General features: G+C 37.6%; 1 protein-coding gene across 2 annotated transcripts in view; it reads left to right on the plus strand.

The window, feature by feature from the left end:
* The window catches only part of GLRA3 (glycine receptor alpha 3), a gene marked incomplete at both ends in the record, with an annotated part of 157,819 nt that overhangs the window by 122,463 nt on the left and 10,106 nt on the right, over positions 1–25,250 (plus strand). Inside the window, 4 exons of one of the 2 annotated variants that reach the window (XM_082842411.1) lie at positions 1,600–1,737; positions 3,813–4,027; positions 17,156–17,299; positions 19,580–19,624. In XM_082842411.1, the coding sequence (XP_082698537.1) occupies positions 1,600–1,737; positions 3,813–4,027; positions 17,156–17,299; positions 19,580–19,624 (542 nt within the window). The remainder of the gene's footprint in view (positions 1–1,599; positions 1,738–3,812; positions 4,028–17,155; positions 17,300–19,579; positions 19,625–25,250) is intronic. The other variant, XM_082842410.1, reaches the window with a different exon arrangement.

Genomic DNA, 25,250 nt, shown 5'->3' on the forward strand with positions numbered 1-25,250 from the left:
AAATAAGAATCAGTGCCTATTTTCCTTTTGATCCTTGAGAAATGTGCATCTGTTTTCTCTTTAGGTAAGGTGGTATAGACAATGGATATATCAAAAGACTTACAAATAAAAGTGAAAGCCTTCTATTATTAGCCACCAAATCATTAATTGCAGGGTTCAATGAAATGTATTCCAGTGTAAGCAAGTCAAACATAAGTCCTTGCTGTGCTAAGTCTAATGGTCTAGAGGACAGTCTTGCAGGTCTTCTTATCTGTCCTGGAACCAGAATTCAGGCGTGTCCCCTTCAGTCTGGAGGACTTTACAACCTCTACCAAATAGCGCTTGCTCCGTAATGAGCCATCATACGGATGCTGTTGCTGCTAAAGCCACCTTCCCCGTAGCCAGTGGAGTGGATGTCGTGAGGTGTGCCCACGGGTCAGGAGGGTGGGCTGGGCATCTGGCTCCGGTCACTATCACCACAGCTGGGTCAGATTCAGCTCTTTCGGAGATGTCTTCCAGGTACTGTGGGAGGAAGAAGGACGATCAGTTCCCTTCCAGACACCTCGCCCTGCTCAGCCTAATCTTCCCCGCGCCAGTTGTTTCTAATCATGCACACAGCCCCTTGTCGACAACATTAGCTACCAGAGAATTTGTTTGGGACACTTTCCCTTGTTTGCCGCTTGCTTCATGCACCTAGAGCTTCTGCTTCCTTTACCTGGCCCCTTGCCTTAGTTCAAAGGCCAGACTGTGCTTCCTCTCTTCCTACCTCCGGGGCAGCTGTGAACTCTGACCACCTGCAATCTTCCCCGCAGGTGAAGTTCCCTTTGACTCCTTCTCTGCAACGGCCTTCAAGTGCACCTTTCAACAGCTTCTCACTCAGAGGGAAGAAAAAGATCAAATTCTGCTTTCCTTAGATACCATTCCTATAGACAGATGACATTTTAATTTGCTAAAAGACGCTGGCTTATTACAAAATATATTCGTGAATTCTAGTCAGAATTCACTCATGCTATGTGCAAGAGTTTATCCCTCCACAAACGTGGATTTTCTTTGTATACCGATTTTCCCTGAACAGCAGACATTTCTATCTAAAATATCCTTTTGTCCATTTTGGGACTCGGGACGTAGAAGCAGATGCCATAAACTGAAATAGTTAATGATTAAACCAAGAAAGGTATCAGCTCTGGTTCGTTCCCTCCATGGATGTTATAGTTTAGGTCATTTCCTAACCCGTGACAATTTCAGTTTTTGTTGAAGGGGTCCTGAATAATTTGAGAAAAGGTGAGGAGAGATCTAATGCAGTGGAACCAAAATGAATTGCTGAGTTAATGCAGTAGCTGCCCATCCCAAGGAAAGAATGTATATGCCTATTCTTTAAGGTTCCTACATGCCATGCCATACTTATTATTAGCCTACTATATTCTCTTACATTATTTGATGAATATTCTGTATGAAAAGACTTCAGTAGACTGGAATTGTGCCATGCATAGCTCAATCAATAGAGTTAAGGTGACACTGTTTGGTCTTCCCATCCTATGGGAACACTACAAGTGATTATTTTAAATTTCACTCCTTTGAATGCCCTTTTCGCTATAAATATTTTTATTATGTTTTGCCTAGTTGGGTACACAATGAATGATCTCATTTTTGAATGGCAAGATGAGGCACCTGTACAAGTGGCAGAAGGACTCACTTTGCCCCAGTTTCTGTTGAAAGAAGAGAAAGATTTACGATACTGCACTAAACATTACAACACAGGTAGGAGTTGAATGTTCTTCATTACACTTATGACTTGTGGTTTTATGATATTCAGATGTTTCTTAATTATAGCGCTAGGTTAATTATTTTAACAATTTATAGCTGAATTTTTTTTATAGTCATAGAGCAGAGAATGGATGTCTTTGAAACTTACGGAAGCTTTGACTCATCACATCTTGTTATATAATTGGTTTGTATGGAAAAAAAGAAATACTTCGTGTTCAATTATATTTAACTAATTTCTTTTGTTGTGAAATGCCTATAGTTACATAGTAATGATGTTTCCAAAAAAGTTCCTTTAATTTCTATGTGAGCGATAAAATGTACTTTTTAACTGTCCTGTAGCTGTAAACATTGTGTTTGCTTAAAAAATGAAAGAGGTCGCTTTTTTTTTAAGGCTCCACTTGCCTAAATTTTTAGTTTAGCCACAATGTCATGCATTTCAAGATATTGTTACTAAGCACCTACTACTCACATTGACACAGTAGCCTTTTACCTTTGAGAATAAATATCAGATACAGTCATCAACATCAAAGACTGCAAGATTTGTACGTTCATGTTATTTGTTCACTTCTCTCACAACTGGAACTGGCTATTTCCGTAATATCTCTTCTAATTGCCTAATCTACAAGTTCCCTTAAACTGCCCACAGATGATGCATCACTCCAAAGTGGTGAGCGCGTGGCCTCCCACTAGCATCTGTGGCTGCTCTTATTATTTCCATATAGTAACTATGATTTTTCTTGGGCTCAACATTTCCAGAATTGTGACCTGGCCTTTCACTATATAGTCAGCCCTCCATATCCATGGGCTCACATTCAAAGATTCAACCAACTGGGGATTGAACATATTGGGAAAAACAATTCCAGAAAGTTCCAAAAAACGAAGTTCTCCCTGTACCATTTGTTAAGGAGACCATGCTTTCCCTGTTGAATAGTCTCAGTCCTTTGTCTAAAGTCAATTGACCATAAATGATCAGTTCTTGACTTTCAATTCTATTCCATTAATCTGTATATCTTTACTTATGACAGTACCATATTTTGTGATTATCGTAGATTTGTAGCAAGTCTTGAAATTGGGAAGTGTGAGTTCACCAAATTTGTTCTTTTTTTCCCTCAAGGCTATTTTGGCTATTTTACGTCCCTTGTATTTTCATACTAATTTTAAGATCAGCCTGTCAGTTTCTGCATAAAAGCCAGTTGGGATTTTGATAGAAATTGCAATAAATTTGTAGATCAATATGGGAAGTATTGCAATCTTAACCATATTAACTCTTCTGATTAATGACTACAAAATGACTTTCTATTTATTTTGATCTTCTTTAATTTTGTTCAACTGTGTTTTGTAATTTTTAGTGTAGAAGTTTTATACTTTTTTGTTAAATTTATTTCTAAATATTTTATTTTATTTGGTTCTTATAAATGGAATTGTTTTCTCAATTTAATTTTTGGATTTTCCATTGCTAGTGTACAGAAACACAATTGCTTTTTGTATACTGATAGTGTATCCTGTAACCTTGCTGAACTCTTCAGCTCAAGTAGATTTTTAGTGAATTCTTTAGGATTTTCTAAATACAAGGTAATGGCTTCAACTTATAAAGATAGTTTTACTGCTTTCTTTTCAGTCTAAATGACTTTTATTTAATTGTTTGCCTAATTACCCTGGCTAGAACCTCAAGGTACAGTGTTTAAAAGAAGGCATAAAAGCAGACACGAATCAAGTGAAATAATAGACATTTTAGTACTTTGCAAGTATGAAGTGCTAATCAAATGTGAAGTAATAAGATTATATATTATTTCCTGAAATAGTACACTGTTCTATTACATTGCTTCTAGGTGCTAACAGAAAAATGAGAAAACTATTTTTCAGAAAACAATTTGCATATATGATTTGGGATCCCATTTCATTATAACTTTATAATTATACAGAAATAATAGTTATATAATTTCATTATAATTGTATAATTATACAGAAAGGTGTAGGGCAAAATTATGATGAAAACAAAATTGTGACATTTGCTGCAATAACAAAGACCTATTTTTACCAATTACTGCATTTATTTCACAACCAATTAGGAAAGTTTACATGTATAGAAGTGCGATTCCATCTTGAACGACAAATGGGCTACTATCTGATCCAGATGTACATTCCCAGTCTCCTGATTGTCATTCTCTCCTGGGTTTCATTCTGGATCAATATGGATGCTGCTCCAGCCAGGGTAGCCTTGGGAATAACCACCGTTCTGACTATGACTACACAGAGTTCAGGATCACGAGCTTCCTTACCAAAGGTAAGTGCGCTAAATGGGCACACACGCATATTTGCACTAATATGTATATATATCATTATCCATTTTGGCCAGATCTTTTTCAGTAGTATTTACAGTTGGTCCCTGATTTACCATGGTTCGACTTAACGATTTTTTTGACTTTTATATGGTGTGAAAGTGATAGGCATTCAGTAGAAACCACACTTCGAGTTTTGAATTTTGATCTTTTGCTGGGCCAGTGATGTGTGGTATCTGCTCTCATGATGCTGGGCAGTGGCAGCTACAGCTCCCGTCAGCCACGTGATCAGGAGGGTAAACAATGATACACTCACAACCCTTCTGTACCCAGACAACCATTCTGTTTTCCACAGTCAGTACAATATTCAATAAATTACATGAGACAGTTAACACTTTATTATAAAATATGCTTTGTGTGTTTTAAAGATGTGCTGAAATAAAACATAGGAATACCTTTTTATGCATTTAGCAACATAGCAATAGAAAATTATTTTCTTTTTCTAAATGAAAAAATTTCTAAGAGAGAAATTTCTACTGTCTAAATTAAGTAATCCTGTCTGACCTCCAACAAGCTTCACTATTCTTTTCATTACAATGATGTACGTTAATGTAATAAAATCATATTCTCTTTCCTGGTGCATTTGATGCTATCTCCCTGCCATGCCAAGTAAATTATAAATCTGCTGTCATGGCTTCCTTACCCCTTACTATGAATTGCATCCTCTGGCTCAATTTATTTAATTAAAAATGTCTAAATAAATAAAAGTTGATGGCAGGATATTTTATCACTAAAAATGTTACTTACTATCAGAAGAACTTGACATTTAACAATGCTCACTGTGCCTTGCTAGATTTAATGGTTGTCTTTCAAAATAAGGTTTACTTTTATTAACACATAATTGTATTTTCAAAATGATCTATATCAACTAGTGTTTTATAAAATATCATCCAAATGAAAATTGTAAATCTGTTTATAAGATTAAATGCTTTTCTATATACGGATAAATGTCTCAAGGGCTCTGAGTAATAGTTGAAGTTCCATAGTCAATTTGTAAATGAAATTGCCAGTTTACTCATCGATTTTTTTCTCCACGAGCTAAACAGAAATGAAAGCTCATTCATTCCGTAAGTTGTTATCCAGATAGTGGGGCACTTTAGTGATTCATTTAAGGAAATTACAGTTTCTGTGAGGCAGAGCAAAAAGGCATCTGGATACAGAGATGAAAGCAGAATTGGGAGAGCATGAAGGTTTGGGTGGAGGAAACAGAAATAAAGAAAGCAATAAATTGAAAAAACAGAACAGAGACAGGAGTTTTTTTGTTGTTTCTTTTTTTTTAAGGAAAGAAAGTTCTGAGATGACTTCGTAGTTTTTCTCAAGAAGTTTTTTTAAAGGCATTAATTTCACTGTGATCTCAGGGAAGGAATCAATTTTCAATCATTAGCTCAAATACACACATAGATATATACAAAACCTCTCCATCTCTCAGATCATAGAGACACTGGAAATATGATAACAGATTTAAAGAATTGATTGGCAAACAGATATCTTAAGAGTTGGTGATTATATCATCTTAGGCTTTGTGATAGTTAAGGAATGGGTTATGTACAGACGTTATGTACATTAGAATTCAGGATGACAGATGCTGAAGTCCCAGAATAAACAAGAATTATCCTATTGGATGAGATCATTCAAAAGAGTAGAATTCTCTTGCAAAACGCAATCTTGATTCTGCGATTTGGAAAGGCAAGGGGCGAGGGCTCACACTTGCATTTAGGAATAGGAGTCTGAAACCACGCGCCTTAAGATCTGCTATTCTCAACCTCACAAAAGAACCCTCAAATGCCTGAAAATCTTGCCACGGAAACATCCACCATTCTCGTACTGACAAAAATCCAGGAAGGAGGAAAACAAAATTAAATTCAGGAAAACAATAGGGGATTATCAGACACAGGAGGAAGAAACAATAAATCACTAATTTATGATAATCGCTTAGTGTTCTGTCCAGGCTCTCTGCCAATGCATGTCTTGTAGATAAGAAGGAGCTTGGAAATTGGTCAAGTAAGACCCAAAGTAGAAAATCTCAGAGAATGTACTTGAGCCAACGCCTTGTGAACTACAGACCTGAGATTCCTCGCTGATATTTCCTGTTGCACTGGCTTCTGCGGTGTCATAGATCAGGCATGTAATAGCCCACAGCAAGAAGACTCCTGTGATTCATTTCTTGGAACTTGGAGCACTCTGGCATTTCCGCAGTGCCTGCATTAGGTGGCCAGAAGAGGGTGACAGTGCATCCCGTGGCCAGCATTTTTTCAAAGTTGCAAAACTTAGGAACACTTCCTAACATTGTGTATTTGGAGGAGAGTGAGTGAGAAAAAATGGCAGTGATCATAGAGCCATGTCGTGGAGGGTTTTATAGAAGTTGGTAAGGATTAAGTTTATTTTGGATGGAGTTTGGAAGAATCTTAATAGGAAGAGGTAAAAATGGAAACAGAGATACTACCCAAGAAAACCATAGCTCAGAGCAGAGGATGGTCTGGCTAGATTGGTAGTCGCAGAGATGGAGAGTAGCAGATGGATTTAGAAAGAGATAGATTTTTTTTTTTTGAGAAAATCTCAAATAGAGATGAAATAGACAGGGTTTGCTTATGAACTGGACTTTGAGGAGTAAGGGAAAGGTGGGAGTCAAGGGTAGACTTAGGCTAAGTAACTGGGCAAGTAGTGGTAATAGTTACTCATGGGGAAGGCTGGGGGAGGTAAGAGTTCTATGGATGAACATGTTAAGTTTGAGATGTTTATGACGGTCACATGGAATCATCGGAAAGGACACCCAAGGCTCAGACTTCAAGGAGTAAACTACAGATGCATAGGGAAGCAGACCAGAGATCGTTCTTCTAAGAGTAAAAGAAAGTCCAGAAAGAGGGGGAAAGAAGATGTATTTGTGGTTGGCCCTCCTCCTCCAGTTGGAAATGGACCTGCATATTCAAAGTCCCTTCTCTCCTTTCTTCTTCTAGGTCCGTCTCTCCCCCACACGCAGAATAGGTTAGACAGCTCAGTTAAAAGCTAGACGCACTCACCCCAAAACTTTTCCCCCAAACTCGTTGAGATTCCTAACATTTTGTGATTTTTTTTTTTAGATGTGAAAAGCAATCCTCCTTGGGAGAATTAGATTTTAATCAGGGGTCAAAGAGAGGATAGTATTAGTCACTGAACTATTTTTGAGTATATATTTGATTTACACTGATACATAGTTAAGATCCTGGCACTGAGGGAATTATATTTTTTATTAAGTGTAGGGATGGGTAAGAATAGAGAAAATCATAGGAGGGACAAAATATCATTTTAATTAAGAATGTAAATATTGCCATGTATCTACTGTACAGTATAATAAAAACATTTGTTCTTAGAAAACATAACAATAGCTTTCACATTGTTTTTTTTTAACATCTTTATTGGTGTATAATTGCTTTACAATGAATGGTGTGTTAGTTTCTGCTGTATAACGAAGTGAATCATCTATACGTATACATATATCCCCATATCTCCTCCCTCTTGCGTCTCCCTCCCACCCTCCCTATCCCACCCCTCTAGGTGGTCACAAAGCACTGATATTAAGTTTTTATTCTTCATAAAGACACCAACTATAGAAGTGATTACAGCTGTCAGAACATATAAATCTAACTGCTATATTTATATTTGGATGCCATGATTGTGTGGGCACACAAAGATCTACATGACATTACACAGAAAAGACGGGATGGGAAGGAAAATGAAGTATTTGTATTCACTACTCTGTTCTTTTCTAATTAGCTCTCATTCTTCTCAAAAAAAATACCCTGCAGTTTTAAAGGAGAGTAAATTGTAAATATCAGCGGTAATTAAATTGGGCAACGGGCAATGGATTCCAATCTTTATAACCAGGATAATTAATCATGATAAAATCCAATATACACATATTCAGGACACCAGAAGCAGACTTTCTCTGTTTTCTAATAACATTGCAAAGTAGAACAAATTTTTCTGGAAAAAAAAACTTTCTTCTGGAAAGAAGTCTACAGAACCTATGATGCTTATATTCCTTTCCCTACATTATAAAACTTAATTTTTAAAAAAATTATTTATTTTTGGCTGCGCTGGGTCTTCGTTGCTGCTCGCGGGCTTTCTCTAGTTGCGGCAAGTGGGGGCTGCTCTTCGTTGCGGTGCACGGACTTCTCATTACGGTGGCTTCTCTTGTTGCGGAGCACGGGCTCTAGGCGTGCAGGCTTCAGTAGTTGTGGCTCGTGGGCTCTAGAGTGCAGGCTCAGTAGTGGTGGCGCACGGGCTTAGTTGCTCCACGGCATGTGGGATCTTCCCGGACCAGGGCTGGAACCCGTGTCCCCTGCAATGGCAGGCAGATTCTTAACCACTGCGCCACCAGGGAAGTCCCTAAAACTTATTTTTTAGAATGAAAAAGATAAAGCCTTGCAGTAAACCAGCTCTGCACATTCAAGTGGTAATTTATCAAGCTAATCTGGTCCCAGATTATCACATGGCAAGTAGTCAATGGTCTCCCAGCTCATAAAAACACTTCATTATAGTTAATGTGAGAATGTTGCTGGGGAGACTTTCATTGTATTTCTGAGGATACAATGTTTCCCTGATCTAGTTTTGCTTCTGCAGAGCAACTATTTTGTTTTTATGTGGTAATTACAGTGCTCATAACTCCTTTTCTACATTGTCTTTTAGGAAGCTGATTGCTAGATTTTCGGATCAGAACCAACAAACATATAGGACCTTACAGCATGTATTTTATGTGCTGACTTCACTCTTAACTCTCAGATAAAAGTTGAAGAGGCTGGAATATTAAGATACAGAGAGTTATTTCTACTTAGTGTGTTCACAGTTGTTAACTTACGGTGGTAGCTTCGGTAGAAGCAGCCTAATAACCAGGTGATATATTGATACAATAGTAGTTGAGTTTATGGCTCTTTAGCCAGATTAGCTGTCTTTCGATCCTAGCTTTGCAGCTTGGTAGCTGCCTTAGTCTGTTCAGGCTGCTATAACAGAATACCATAGATGGGCTGGTTTATAGACAACAGAAACTTATTTCTCACAGTTCTGGAGGCTGGGAAGTTCAAGATCAAGGTACTGGCAGATTCAGTGTCTGGTGACGGCCTGCTTCCTGGTTCATAGCTGGTGATCTACTAGCTGTGTTCTTTCATGGTGGAAGGGGCAAGGGAGCTCTCTGAGGTCCTTTTTTTTTTTTCCTCGGTACGCGGGCCTCTCACTGTTGTGGCCTCTCCCGTTGCGGAGCACAGGCTCCGGACGCGCAGGCTCAGCGGCCATGGCTCACGGGCCCAGCCGCTCCGCAGCATGTGGGATCTTCCCGGACCGGGGCACGAACCCGTGTCCCTGCATAGGCAGGCGGACTCTCAACCACTGCGCCACCAGGGAAGCCCTCTGAGGTCCTTTTTATAAGGGTCCTGATCTCATTCATGAGGGCTCCACCCTCATGACCTAATCACCGCTCAAAGCTCCAGCCTCCTAATACCATCACTTTGGGGGCTTTAGTTCAACACTGGGACTTTGAAGGGACACATTCAGTCTATAGCAGTAGCTATGTGACAAGTTATTTTACATGTCCCAGTCTCCTCATCTTTGAAATGGGAATAGTTTCCTCAACTATTCTGGGGATTAAAAGTATTACTACTAAGAATACTCAGTAGTTTTATGGACACTACTAAGAATATTCTTGGCATGTTAGTTATTATAATTATTTCTGTAATAATAAATGGCCAATGATGGCAAGTCACTTCACATGGTTCAATCAGTTGAACATTATCTGAGAGCCCATAGTATAACGAGCACTGTGTTGGGTCCTAGAAATACAAAGGCAAATAAGATCTGGCCCTTGTCTTAGCTCACAAGATATATTAGCCTAAAAGGAGAAAGATATGTAAATAGATAATGTTGATACAGTGGGGCCAGGTCAATAATAAGATGAATTGTTTGTTGTTTGCTATCAACACATAGTTTGCTAAAATATCAATATAGATCTTTCACCTTGAAATCCTCAAGAACATACTCATTTTTGAATCCTCCTAACCAAAGTTTTTGGAAAATAGCCCTTAGGGATTGTGGAACAGAGTCATTGGCTGAAGGGCGGACATTTAAATGATGCTATCCAGCAGTCACCTTATAAGAACTACCCACAGATAAACATCGTTACAACTGTGATGAGTGACCTGAGACAAGGGTTCTAGGAGCAAAGCAGAGGTAGGAAGGCAGGAAGGGGCTGTACGGTTCTGGGCATTTGTAGAAGGTTTCCCTGAGAATGTCGTTTTTAAGCTGAGACCTGAAGAATTAACCAGTAGTTACACAAAGGAAGGAATGTTCCAGACAGAAGTTAACAAGGAGTTCAAAGCTGCTGAGTCAGGATGGAGCTTGTCAATCGCTTTCAGGTGCCAAGAACTGAAGGAAGGAAAGTAGAGCACAGTAAGCCAGTAAGAAAGTGGCCTGAGATGGTAACTGTCAGATCTGCAGAGAGGCCTTTGCAGATCATCCCCAACTAACACAGCCCCCCTCGCACTGTCCTTCTCTTCCCATTACCCTATTGCAGTTTCATTCTTGCAGTTCTCTTAAATTATCTTTATTTATGTGATTATTTTTTACTGTATGTTTTCCCCCACTTGAATGTAGGTTCAATTAAAGATGTATCTTGTCCGTCTTCCTCATCTCTGTAACTTCAGCACTAGGAGAAACTGCGAAACAGGTTATTGTGGTGGAGATCAGTGCAATGGCAGTAGGAGAGGATAGAAAATGATACATTTGAGAAATAGCAAAAAGGTAGGATTCCCAGGCTTGGGTCTTTGATATGAGAGAATCCTAGATTTGGAGGTGAACAACCACGAACAGCATACTGCCTTTTCACCAGCAGGAAATGGCCGTTGTGTGTGTTTGCTGTTCATTTGGCCGAGTCTGGTAGGGATTCATAGCTTCTTTTTAAGTCAGATTAAGTCTGAGGTGCGTGTGCCATCCAGAAGGTACTGTCAGGTAAGAACGTGGTTAGAGAGGGGTTCAGTCAGGAAATGGAGATTTGCAGGCCCTGAGCACAGAGGAGGAACTGAATCCATGGAAACAGGTAAGGGCTAGAAGTGAGAAGTGTCAGTGTGAGAATAGAAGGGGCACAGGCCATGTCTCTGAGGATCTCAGGAAGGGGAGGAAAGGCCCGCGGAGCCAAGTGGGGTGGGGTGGAGGGAAGAAACCCGGAGAATGTGGGTCAAGGAGCCACAGGAAGAGCGTGCTTTGAGAGAAGGAGGTGGTCTTCCGCACGTGGCTTTGGATTGGTTTCCAAGACAACAGTCTTCCTGCCTGGTGCGTCTAATTAGCAGATATTCAGGTTTCATTTTCTCATACTCATATGTCCAAGGAGTCACACTGAGGAGAGATGGTTGCTTAAAATAGAGTCAGGGTTCCAACAGCACGGTGGACAATGGGACTTCAGCAAGGTGGTCCAGAGGGATGGGCTGGCTTAGAGTGAGACTGCCCCAAAGGACAGAGGTGACAGCGGGTGGAAAGAAGGTGATATTCTGAGTCACAGAGGGAGTGAGTCGTGTGTTGTGAATACATCGTGAACGTGTTGGCGTAGGAACTGCTGCTTTATTTTGAAGTTACTAGCGCTAGAGTTCCAAACTTCCCAGGGCCTGTGCTTGCTGTCCGTGGAGGGGCAGAGACGATGGAGGAGAAAGAGAGTTGAAGTTGATGATGGGAGTCAGGAGAGGATGAGGAAAATAGACTTTTCAGGCTCAACGCTCAGGTACGGATCACAGGCAGCAGAAGGCTGGCTGCACAGATGATGTTTGCATAGGTCTATTGTCATTGAAAACAGTCATCGGGTTCATTTGGAAGTTAAATATCTGATTTAATCTCTTTGGTCATGTTATTATAGATCCAGGTTGTTAAAAAATGCACACACACTCTATGAGTTATATTCTTCCAGGAAGGGTGTAGCTTGAGACTGTGCCTTTGAAAGCTGTATTATATCTTCCAGGACTGTATGTATTTGAGGGCAACCAGAAATTTCTGACATAATTGCAGAGCTCATGAGATTTAAATCTACCCTTTACAAAGAGCTGGACACTCAGCACAGCACTAGAATAAATTGAAGGCATACATCTCTTTGCTCAGTAGAGGTCATTCTGATCAGTAGAAATCACACTTAAGATGCAGGAGGACTGACATGGCCCGCCTGAGCTGAGGTGTTGGCAGCAGCCATTCCGCACTAGTAACTCCGGTCAGAAGAGCTGGGTGCAAGGCCTCTGCACGTGGCCCCCTGTGAGCAAGTGAAACCTGACTAAGCACAAAGGGGGAAAAAAAAAGCCATCACAGAGCTGTGACTATTTTCAAGGCTAATCTTTTTCTCTGTGGAACACTGCCTTTGGGGCAAAACAAGGAAGAAGCAGGTGATTCTAATGTGCAGCGCAGGACAGCCACTGCAGGCCAGCTTCTCCAACTCTGAAGGCATGCCAGTCATGTGGCTGACAAGGTCTTGATAATCCGGCCGGGTGTCAGGCCTGAGCCTCTGAGGTGGGAGAACTGAGTTCAGGACATTGGTCCACCAGAGACCTCCTGGCCCCATGTATTATCAATCAGCGAGAGCTCTCCCAGAGGTCTCTGTCTCAACGCTAAGACCCAGCTCCACTCAACAACCAGCAAGCTACAGTGCTGGACACCCTATGCCAAACAACTAGCAAGACAGGAACACAACCCCACCCATTAGCAGAGAGGCTGCCTAAAATCATACTAAGTTCACAGACACCCCAAACACACCACCGGACACAGTGCTGCCCAAGAGAAAGACAAGATCCAGCCTCATCCACCAGAACACAGGCACCAGTCCCCTCTGCCAGGAAGCCTACACAACCCACTGAACCAACCTTACCTACTGGGGGCAGACACCAAAAACAACGGGAACTACGAACCTGCAGCCTGCGAAAAGGAGACCCCAAACACAGTAAGGTAGGGAAAATTAGAAGGCAGAGAAACACACAGCAGATGAAGGAGCAAGGTAAAAACCCACCAGACCAAACAAATGAAGAGGAAATAGGCAGTCTACCTGAAAAAGAATTCAGAGTAATGATAATAAAGATATCCAAAATGGACAAATTCATAGAAAAGCACAACCTTCTAAGACTGAACCAGGATGAAATAGAAAATATACACAGACCAATCACAAGCACTGAAATTGAAACTGTGAATAAAAATCTTCCAACAAACAAAAGCCCAGCTACCAGATAGCTTCACAGGCGAATTCTATCAAACATTTAGAGAAGAGCTAACACCTATCCTTCTCAAACTCTTCCAAAATATAGCAGAGTGAGGAACACGCCCAAACTCATTCTATGAGGCCACCATTACCCTAATTCCAAAACCAGACAAAGGTGTTACCAAAAAAGAAAACTATAGGCCAATATCACTGATGAACATACATGCAAAAATCCTCAACAGAATACTAGCAAACGGAATCCAGCAGCACATTAAAAGGATCATACACCATGATCAAGTGGGGTTTATCCCAGGGATGCAAGAATTCTTCAATATATGCAAATCAATCAACGTGATACACCGTACTAACAAATTGAAGGAGAAAAACCATATGATCATCTCAATAAATGCAGAAAAAGCTTTCAACAAAATTCAACACCCATTTATGATAAAAACTCTCCGGAAAGTAGGCATAGAGGGAACTTACCTCAACATAATAGAGGCCATATATGACAAACCCACAGCCAACATCATTCTCAATGGTGAAAAACTGAAACCATTTCCACTAAAATCAGGAACAAGACAAAGTTGCCCACTCTCACCACAATTATTCAACATAGTTTTGGAAGTTCTAGCTACATCAATCAGAGAAGAAAAAGAAATAAAAGGAATCCAAATTGGAAAAGAAGAAGTAAAACTGGCACTGTGTGCAGATGATATGATACTATACATAGAGAATCCTAAAGATGCTACCAGAAAAATACTAGAGCTAATCAATGAAATTGGTAAAGTAGCAGGATACAAAATTAATGCACAGAAATCTCTTGCATTCCTATGAAAAATCTGAAAGAGAAATTAAGGAAACACTCCCATTTACCATTGCAACAAAAAGAATAAAATGCCTAGGAATAAACCTACCTAAGGAGACAAAAGACCTGTATGCAGAAAACTATAAGACACTGATTAAAGAAATTAAAGATGATACAAACAGATGGGGAGATATAACATGTTCTTGGATTGGAAGAATCAACATTGTGAAAATGACTATACTACCCAAGCAATCTACAGATTCAGTACAATCCCTATCAAACTACCACTGGCATTTTTCACAGAACTAGAACAAAAAATTTCACAATTTGTATGGAAATACAAAAGATCCCGAAAATGCAAAGCAATCTTGAGAAAGAAAAAAGGAGCTGGAGGAATCAGGCTCCCTGACTTCAGACTATAGTACAAAGCTACAGTAATCAAGACAGTATGGTACTGGCACAAAAACAGAAATACAGATCAATGGAACAGGATAGAAAGCCCAGAGATAAACCCACGCACATTAGGTCACCATATCTTTGATAAAAGAGGCAAGAGTATACAATGGAGAAAAGACAGCCTCTTCAATAAGTGGTGCTGGGAAAATTGGACACCTATATGTAAAAGAATGAAATTAGAGCACTGCCAACACCATACACAAAAGTAAACTCAAAATGGATTAAAGACCTAAATGTAAGGCCGGACACTATAAAACTCTTAGAGCAAAATATAGGCAGAACACTCTATGACATAAATCACAGCAAGATCCTTTTTGACCCTCCTCCTAGAGAAATGGAAATAAAAACAAAAATAAACAAATGGGACCTAATGAAGCTTAAAAGCTTTTGCACAGCAAAGAAAACCATAGACAAGATGAAAAGACAATCCTCAGAATGGGAGAAAATATTTGCCAATGAAGCAACTGACAAAGAATTAATCTGCAGAATATACAAGCAGCTCATGCAGCTCAATATCAAAAAAACAAACAACCCAATCCAAAACTGGGTAGAAGACCTAAATAGACATTTCTCCAAAGAAGATATACAGACTGCCAACAAACATGAAAGGATGCTCAACATCACTAATCATTAGAGAAATTCAAATCAAAACTACAATGAGGTATCACCTCACACTAGTGAGAATGGGCATCATTAAAAAATCCACAAACAATAAATGCTAGAGAGGGTGTGGAGAAAAGGGAACCCTCTCACCCTGTTGGTGGGAATGTAAATTGATATAGCCATTATGGGGAACAGTATGGAGGTTCCTAAAAAAAGTAAAAATAGACCTACCATATAACCTAGAAATCGCACTTCTGGGCATATACCCTGAGAAAACCATCATTCAAAAAAAGTCATGTACCCCAGTGTTCATTGCAGCTCTGTTTACGATAGCCAGGACATGGAAGCAAGTTAAGTGTCCATCGACAGATGAATGGATAAAGATGTGGCACCTATATACAATGGAATATTACTCAGTCATAAAAAGAAATGAAATTGAGTTATTTGTAGTGAGGTGGATGGACCTAGAGTCTGTCATACAGAGTGAAGTAAGTCAGAAAGAGAAAAACAAATACCGTTGGCTAACACATATATATGGAATTTGAAAAAAAAAAAGTTCTGAAGAACCTAGGGGCAGGACAGGAATAAAGACGCAGACGTAGAGAATGGACTTGAGGATACGGGGAGGGGTAAAGGTAAGCTGGGACGAAGTGAGAGAGTGGCATGAACATATATACACTACCAAATGTAAAATAGATAGCTAGCGGGAAGCAGCCGCAAAGCACAGGGAGATCAGCTCAGTACTTTGTGACCACCTAGAGGGGTGGGATAGGGAGGGTGGGAGGAAGACACAAGAGGGAGCGGATATGGGGATATATGTACATGTATAGCCGATTCATTTTGTTATATAGCAGCAACTAACACAACAATGTAAAGCAATTATACTCCAATAAAGGTGTTAGAAAAAAAAGATGCAGGAGGAGACCCATAGGGTCCCTTTGTTGGCATATTTCACATGTAAGTTGACACCATTGGATGTGGTGTAAGTTGACACCTCTTTTGAAAAGAAAATCAATTCATTCCAAGGTATTACCAGAGTGTCACTCCAGAAAGTGAATTTCCATATGAATCATCACCTATGGCTCACTTTTCCCCATGTTTTGACATTTTACACCTTCATTTATCTGCCCATTCACTCACACATGGGTCAAACAACACTGCGGTGGAGAACAAAACAGATGCCATCTGTCCTCAGAGACTTCACACTCTAAACAGAAAGAGAACAAGAAACAAGCAATTACAATGCAATGTGTTCAGGTAAGCACAGGTTTCCTGGGATTCTGAATCGGATTTGGGTGAAGTTTAGCGTGAGACCTGAAGGGTTAACTGGGTGTATGTAGGAGAGTGTCCTTTTTTTTTTTTTAGAAAAAACACATAACGTTCAGGGCATCATGTCTGCATATTACACTCAAATAATTCAGGCAGAAAAGCATATAAAGATGGAGATGAGAGAGAGAGAGGGAGGGAAGGAGGGAGGGAGGGAGAGAAATGTAACTTAATGTTAACAACTGCAGAACTTGGGAGTTCTTTTTACTGTTCTTGCAAAGTGTCTGTAGGGTTAAAATTATTTCAAAATAAAAAACATTTTTCATGAAGAAAATAAGGAGCTACAAGTTCAACAGCATTATCTATGTCTCAATATTACTTCATACTTTTTCAAGCATTCTGCTACCCTAAAGGTATATTTCAATGTTACTGCACACTTACGAAGCATGATACTATTCTACCCTGAAGGTAAAATTACATTTCATCTTATTTTCTTTCATCATACATTTGGTCTAGCGCTTCATTTGAAAAAACTTATTAGGAAAAAATACACATTTTAATGTATGACTAAAACATAAAACTTGCAGAATTAATTTCTGAAAAATTTTTAAGTAAAAAAAATGTTTTAAGTAAAAAAAAAAAAGAAATGTTACTTCATTGCTTTTTTTTCCCAAGCTGGTATATAAATATTATAATTCATTATTGTGCTCAATGGAAGTGACAAGTCAATTTTCTCGCTGTTTCTTTCCTGGCTAGGTTTCGTATGTCAAAGCTATTGACATTTGGATGGCAGTGTGTCTCCTTTTCGTGTTTTCAGCACTACTGGAATATGCAGCTGTCAATTTTGTATCGAGACAACATAAAGAACTTCTGAGATTTCGACGAAAGAGAAAGAATAGGGTAGGCGATTAAATGCATTAAGTTTTCTGGGATACAATTCTCCCTGGAAAGTGAATTTGGCTTATTTAATAGGGAGGTACAGAGAGGAAATGGGGACAGGGACTAAATGAACTGATGTTCCTTTGGTTTTGTCCAGCTGAAACTTACATTGTCAAAAATAGCCTCAGGGAGAAAATGGTAACATCGAACTATACACAGCAGATCTGGTGACATGAGAGTTTTATCAACTTCTTTCTAATGTATGTCCTGGAACGACACCATTATTTGTTTCCACTAACAAAATCTATCATTTCTTATTGGCAAGGTTGCAGTGTTTCTGATGGTTTTACTTGACATAAGTCAACAAATATAGCTATTAAAGTTGTACCTTTTTTCGAACTAATTCCTTTGTTTCCATCAAATATCACCTATTTATTAATACTATGATGTTGATGTAAAACTCTGTGGTCTCCTTTTTATGTACACTTTTATGTTTTTAAGACATTTCTTCTGAATCCCCACTCGAAACACAATAAGGTGTATTTTTGCCTTGCTATCACTTGATAAGTCAAACCCAGAAGAAATTTTATTTAGAGCATCTTTGGGAGACCACATGAAATTGTAGAAGTAATCTCCTAATTGGATTTGTAAATACAGGATGGCATTTGTTCACCTCTATTAAGACTTGTAATGTCATCTCTCTTTATATTTACATAATTTCAATTAGCCCCTTTCCTTTTCTGCAAGGGAACCAGCATATCTTTGAGTTTACTTTTAATGTGAATGTGCCAACTGACATTTTGAAAGCAAATGGTCTCTTAATCAAGAGAAATATCAAAGTTGTATATTACAGGAGAAATTGTGGCCAGAATCCAAAATACTGCAATATTTAAGTCAAAACATTCTCAACTCTTAAAAGTAATAGTCTGGTTTATATGTAGTGTGTATTTTTAAGGATTTAATATTTTAAGGAATTTCTTATGGTTTCTGAATGACTGACTGTGATTTATATATTTTATAAATTTTTTTAAGAAGCTCTAAGCCATGATCTCCCAGTGCTAAGCCTACTCAGTATTAAACATATTCTAAGGCAGTAACTTATCCAATCATGTCTAATTGACTCCCCAGAATCATCACCTGCTCCAATAAATACCCCAATTCACTGTAGCATGGAAGGAGTTTCAGCATTGCAATACTCTGGGTAACACGGTGGACAGAAGAAACAATGCCAGGGCTTGCATTTGATCAAATTTTTATAAATATTAAAGCACATCATTTATACATTAACATATATTTTCATGGAGAGATTAACTTTTCTTTATCTCCTGCCCCCCACCTCTCCCAGTCTGCTGGTTTCCTTATACTTTTCTCACTCTGCCCAACCCTCCCTCTCTCTCTTTCCTCCTTCTCTTTCCCTCCCTTACTGCCTATTTGCTCCTCTCTTTCATATGATACCTGGCACAGGCTGAAGCACTGTAATAGAACAAAGCATTCTGTATCACAGGGTGAAGCTGTTGTCTTTTTTTCCCATTAATGACTGATTAAGACTATTTTTTCCTTCTAACATGAATCAGAAGTAAAGCAACACTTATTTCCCCCTCTAATTTTCGTTCACTTTTTTACATTTATTTTTCATTTCTGTACCTTTTTTCTCCTTCCTACATGTAGGATGTATCAGCCACGTGCTGCAAACACCAGAAATGGGAAGTCGTTCACATGTGGTGTCCAAAGGGAGGTCTGAGAGCTCACACATTTTCTGCACCCATCACACATCCAGCAGTCAGAGTAGCTAATGGATAATATAACAGGCTACAAGTTTAGATACTCAATTCTGATTTCTCCTTAAAAAAAAAAAAAAAATCCTTACCAAAGCAGCTCTTTATCCAATTTTACCACCTGTAAGTGTATTGGGATAAAAATATTTGACACCCCTTATTCTTTGGCTCACAGAAAGACAGCAAGATTAATGTTTCTAGTGATTGGCACTCTAGAAAAGTATCAAAATGCAAAAATAGTTACACCTGATTATTTTCTAATCACTATTTGAAATATTCAGGGAGCAAATATTGTAATTAACATTTAGTGCAGGAAAAAAAATCCAGTGTTTTTTTTTTTTAAGTTCACTTCATACTTTGGGGGGTGGATACCTTGCATATGTGAAAATCTATTAATTGATACATATGTATGTTAAGATGATCTATGCAATTAAAACCAATTGTGCAATTATATTTAATCATCTATGACTTTAATCATCTATCTCTGGTTTCTCAATCCTTTTTGGTCCACTTTACCTTCCCACAGACAGAAGCTTTTGCATTGGAGAAGTTTTACCGTTTCTCAGACACGGTAAATTCACTTTCTTAACTCTAAGTAGAGGAATGTGGTCATTGGTAGAAATGCAGACAGCATACTGTGCACTCAGGCAGTGTTTGGTGGGGAAACACAGCCCCTTGCACACTTAGAGCTGAACAACCACCAACCCCCTTCAGCTAAGGATACTCTCTTTTTCTAACAATTCCCTTTGTCTTCCCTCGCTCAATCAAAAGATATTGAAATATTGTCTTTCATCCTATTAACCAAACTGGTCAAAATGATTTTAAAATATATATTAAACAGAAATATCACATGTATCTTATAATAGTCTCCATAGAAGAAATAATCATATGCCTTGACAAAATTAGTTTCAAAATAAATGGGAAATTTATTTATATAAATAAGTTCTGAAAACAGCCCCTCTTGCCAGAAAATAGAGACCTAAAAATAAGGCAAAATAAAATGCTTTGTCCGGCCTGTGTATCTTAAGCATCCTTTCTTAATGTTAAAGCATGTTGAGATTCTTTAGAGTAAATGAATGATTTTGGTTTTGATAGCATCCTCGGAAGTGTTCGATTAAAAAGAGGTCACAAGGACACATGTCCAATTATAATGGCTAAATATTTAGAAATGTAATCTACAGTAGAGCATATCAGTAGCTTGACTTGGAGGTCCATAATATAGCACTCAGTGATTAAATTTTAAACATACCAAAAGCCAAGAATTTAGCTTGGGAAATCATATACAAACAGTCCAGTCTACTAAATTAAAATTTCTGGGATACAGTGTATTTTAAAATACCTCCCCAGGAACTTCCCTGGAGGTCCGTTCAGTGGTTAAGACTGCGCCTTCCAATGCAGGGGGTGCGGGTTTGAGCCCTGGTCAGGGACCTAAGATCCCCCATGCCTCATGGCCAAAAAAAACAAAACATAAGACAGAAGCAATATTGTAACAAATTCAATAAAGACTTTCGAAAAAAAAAAAAGCTCCATATCAAAAAAAACAAAACAGAAAAACCTCCCCAGAAGATTCTACTACACACCTTAGTTAAATAATCACTGAACTATTTTTCTTTTCTACTAAAATTGCATAGTTGTTCCCAATATAGCTAGCTACTTCTTCAGTTTTCATCCCTGGTGGAAAAAAAATTCACATGATCCAGTTACTTTTACTTGATTATCCTAACGGTAATTTTTAAAAAATTAATTACCTTGAATTTGCACAATAGCCCATAGTAGCCTCTTTGGGAAAGGTACATATTTAAATTTTCGGTAACTAAACAGTTCATACATATAGTAGCATTAGTATAAAATACATGTATTCAATTAAATATTGCCTTACAAAACAATGCAAAAAGAGCTCTGATGAAAAAAATCAGATTTCCTTCACCAACAGTCAATAAATACTTATTTTTTAAAAAAGAAATAGTATGGTTTTTTACAATATCGTTTAAAATGCAAACACACTCTAAAATACAATAAATGCAAATACATTGATTAGAAATCCGTGCACGCCATTTAGTTTTATAATATTCTAATCATCATGCAAATTTGGGGTTGATCATTTTCACTCTTTGAAAACGATTTTTGTCAACCTAATAGCCTTCTGGGCTGAATGAATTCCTCATTTTTTTTTTTTTAAACTATGCACTTTGCTTAGAAACAATCTGAGCAATCAAAATCTTTAAATCAATATAATGAAAAGGAGGCTCAAGGTGGATGCCATGCCCTTTGTCATGAGTACTGACTTGCATGAGTTCTTCTTAGTACTTTAGTTTGGCAAAAGGGGCAATAACTAAAATCACCCCCTTAGAGAAAGCTTGATCACAACAGAGGGCTGTACACTGATGTACATGGTATTCCAAGGAAAGTTTTAAGTTGGTTCAGCATTGGCTTAGGCATTGCATACAATCTTTTACACCTTTCTTTTTCCTCTATGAAAGTACCAGGGAACCTTTTATATGCTGTGAAAGGATGCACATTCACTCTTGTATCCAAATTTCCCCACCCCACACTGTCGTAGCCTGCTGCGTGCTGATCACCCACCGCTGCACCTTGTCATAAATGCTTATCCCCGGGGCTGTGTGTGTGTGGGTGCATGCATGATATGAAAGTATTTTGGTTGGAAGTTGCTCTTCCCGTGTATGATATCATTACTTGAGTCCTGGAGGGTTATAAAGTCTTCAAAATATTTCCGAACATATGTTATTTGTTGAGCAATATGGATGATATGGGATTGCTTTAATGCATTTCATGCAGCTTCTGCACTGCAGTAGAATACTGCAGTGGTTTGCTGAGTGAAAACACATACACACGGTGTTCTAGTACCTCTATCTTCCTACTTATTACTGTACATTAATTATTATTTGTGTACACAAATGAAATAAGAATGGACCACTATTCTAGATTCAAAAAATAATTACCAAGTTTGTATTTTGTTAGGCGTGATAGTTATCTTTTTTAAATAATTGACTGCATTTTGACTATCAGTACAAAAACTTCCATTTATATATGTATTTATATCCTATCTTACTTCAAAAATAACTCAAGGTAACGTTTAAGAATAACAAATAATTGATTTTTCTGCCTTGAACCTTTTGTCAGCTCTACAGTCTTAGGACAATTGCAAATATATACGTGTACTATTTTGGTTGAAAATAAACGCTTGGAAGCAACATGGTACCCATATACACTAAATTATTCAATAAAGTTTCCATTTGAGGTCAGTTTATGCTATATTTTAGAGTAGAAGATATTCTTTCAGTAGGTAAGTACTTCCTACAAATTTCTTTGATACATACCTGAGAAAAAAGTAGGTTCTCAGTAATTTCAAAGTAAATTCTATATGAATGACTCTGATACACAGGGGTTAGAAATTTCATTTTCTCAAGTAAAACAAAAGTTGTAAGAATTTAATTATTTCCTGCCAACAAATATTTTGAGTTTATGTTAAACACAACTATTTCTTAGAACTATATCCCCTCTGAAATATCTCTTTAGGAAAATAATATTCAATAAAGTAATATAATCTCTACTTAATTTAGTGACATTTTAGTGACTTCCATCACAAAGTTAACTAAAAAAGATACACTGCTTTTTATATATGCTGTCCACTGTAATATAGTGTCTTATTTTGCCCCATAATTATGAGTTGGCAGTGAAAGAATCTAGCACATTAAATAGAAGTACAGATTTTAAAAAATACTTCATTGACTTCTCAGCAATTCCCCAAAATATATGTATTGCATTTTCATAATATTTCATCTAAAATATTCATCTTTTTAAGCTTACATTTTACCATTCAATAATCTCCAAACCATTCTGAATCTAAATTCAATATGCCAAGCATAAACTTGGCTAATTCATAATTAATTCATGTCATCTATAAGAAATGCAAGGTTCCCCTGGGATTTCAAGGAATTTTATATTGACAATAGACTTGCAAGTCTAAAGTATTTTTAACCTCATATATAGTTATATTTTTTTAAGCCTTCCATTTTTAAGTGATATAGAAATGTATATAGTTGTCTAAACTGAGGGTTTTATTTTAAGCTGATTCTTATTTCAGAAAAATAACTTTTAATTCATTCACATACTTCGTCTTACCTTAGAATTTTCTAAGTGATGTTGATTTTTTCTCAACAAAACCAAGCCATTGTTTTGTTTATTAATAATTTTTTCAAAATCTACACACTTTGAAATCATATAAATGGGAATTAATAGCAATTCACTTTTCCTTCCTTTGTCATTTTCCTACTTGACAATGAAAAGTTACAGAAAGTTATTTAAACAAAAAAACCTTTGGGATAATTTACTTAACATCTTGATTGTATAAAGAACATCTCAAAGGTATCCAGTAGGGAAAAAACATTAGGATGAAAGTAACATATTTAGTGCTGTTGTATCTCAGAGCAATTCACATAATTAATCATCACTCACGCTGTTTTATATAATTAATGTTTTGTCACTGCTCACTAGCAATCTTCATGCTTTCACCAAGCCTGCAAACAATATTTTTTGTTATTGTTATTTTTGAAGACTAAGAGGATAGGAAATTAATTCTTGTTTCATATATATGTTAGTTTATTATGTTTGATGATAAAGATGAAGCAATTCAACTGAATGACTATATTTACCCTTGGGCTTTCTTTCTGTAATAATTCTAGTTATAATATGCATGTTACATGAGTTAGTCTTTGGCATAATTCTCTAATTAAAGTGAAAAGCACTTAGAATGTTTCACAATATGGTATTGTTGCTTAATTACTGAAACATTTTTCTCACTTCCATATTTAGTGAAAACAGGTCCTCCTGTAGAAAGAATTATACACTAACAAAATGGCTTTTTATATTTTGTATTGCCTACCCTTCTAACTTGCTTGAAGCATAAGAGGATTGACTTGTGGGTAAATGAAGCTATTTCTTCAATTTTACTTTTTTAATCAGCCACGTTCTTTGGTTCATTTTAAGTCATTCTATTTAATCTTTATTATTGTCTGTATTTTGAGTTGCAAAGTGGCTTAATTTTATGAACGTTGAGCACTGGCTAACGTATAGTGCCTGAGTCAAAAGTTTTAGATGTTTGTCTAAACCTTGCTTTTGTGGCCTTTAGTCCATTAGAAACCCAAGCTAAAGACCTCACCAGAAAATTGAATTATCTCAAAAAAATATTTGAGTGTTAATTTGAATAAAGAATATCACTGCACCTCTGAACATATATAAACACGGGATAATTTTATGACTGAGTTTTACAAAACAGAGAAATTAGTTGAGTCATAAAATAATTTAATGCACCTTCTAGTATAGCAATCTATTATTAATGATGAGCTAATAGAAAAACTTCATTCATGCTTAAAATTATTATTTTAAGTGTAGCCCTTCAAAAAGATCCCCAAAGTCAAGTCATTTTAAAAAAATCATAAGATCGTTTTGGAGTTCAGGGGTCCTTGCTTCTCTCATCCTCTCTCCGGGGTAGCAACTGGAGTCTGGTCCAGTAGAGCTGAGATCCTGTTGCTGAAGAAATAAGATGACTCCATGTGCCTCATCTCATGGGCTCACCCCAAATACCTGTGCTGTTTCATGGAACATACCAACAACACTAAAGCCTCCTTGATTGCAGGAATTAGGTCTGCAAGAATCCCAGCAGTTGTAGAGCAAAGCCCATCCATCACAACAGTAAGACAGTGAGGCAGCCAAGTGATCCTCCTAGGTTTATGCTGTCAGTTAATTTTTAGTGAAAAGTCTACAAGTGTGAGGCCATCTGGGGAGTCAGCAATTGGTAGGCCTATTTTATACAGAACTTTAGTGCTCGCTTAGTTTCTGTAGATTTACAATATCTAATGGTAAAATTGTTTAAGCTGTATTTTTCTTTCACATTGTGTATTATGTGATGTCTATAATAATACAATTATAACAAACAAAATATTGATAATACGATAGCAACAATTATCGGGGGTTGTATGTATTTTTCTCACCCTAAAAAAATCTGCTATGTAGTGCTATCATCATCTTTTCCTAGAATAAGAAACCAAGAATCTGAGAATTAAATAACTGGAACTATCCAGACCCCGGCAATAAATGATGAAGCCATGGAATTGCTTAACTACGATAAAAACATTTGCATTTTCAATGTCAATCTTGAGTCAGATTTTAAATTTGGA

Source organism: Leucopleurus acutus (assembly GCF_964270905.1).
Source record: "Leucopleurus acutus genome assembly, chromosome: 7".
NCBI classification, from domain to species: domain Eukaryota; kingdom Metazoa; phylum Chordata; class Mammalia; order Artiodactyla; family Delphinidae; genus Leucopleurus; species Leucopleurus acutus.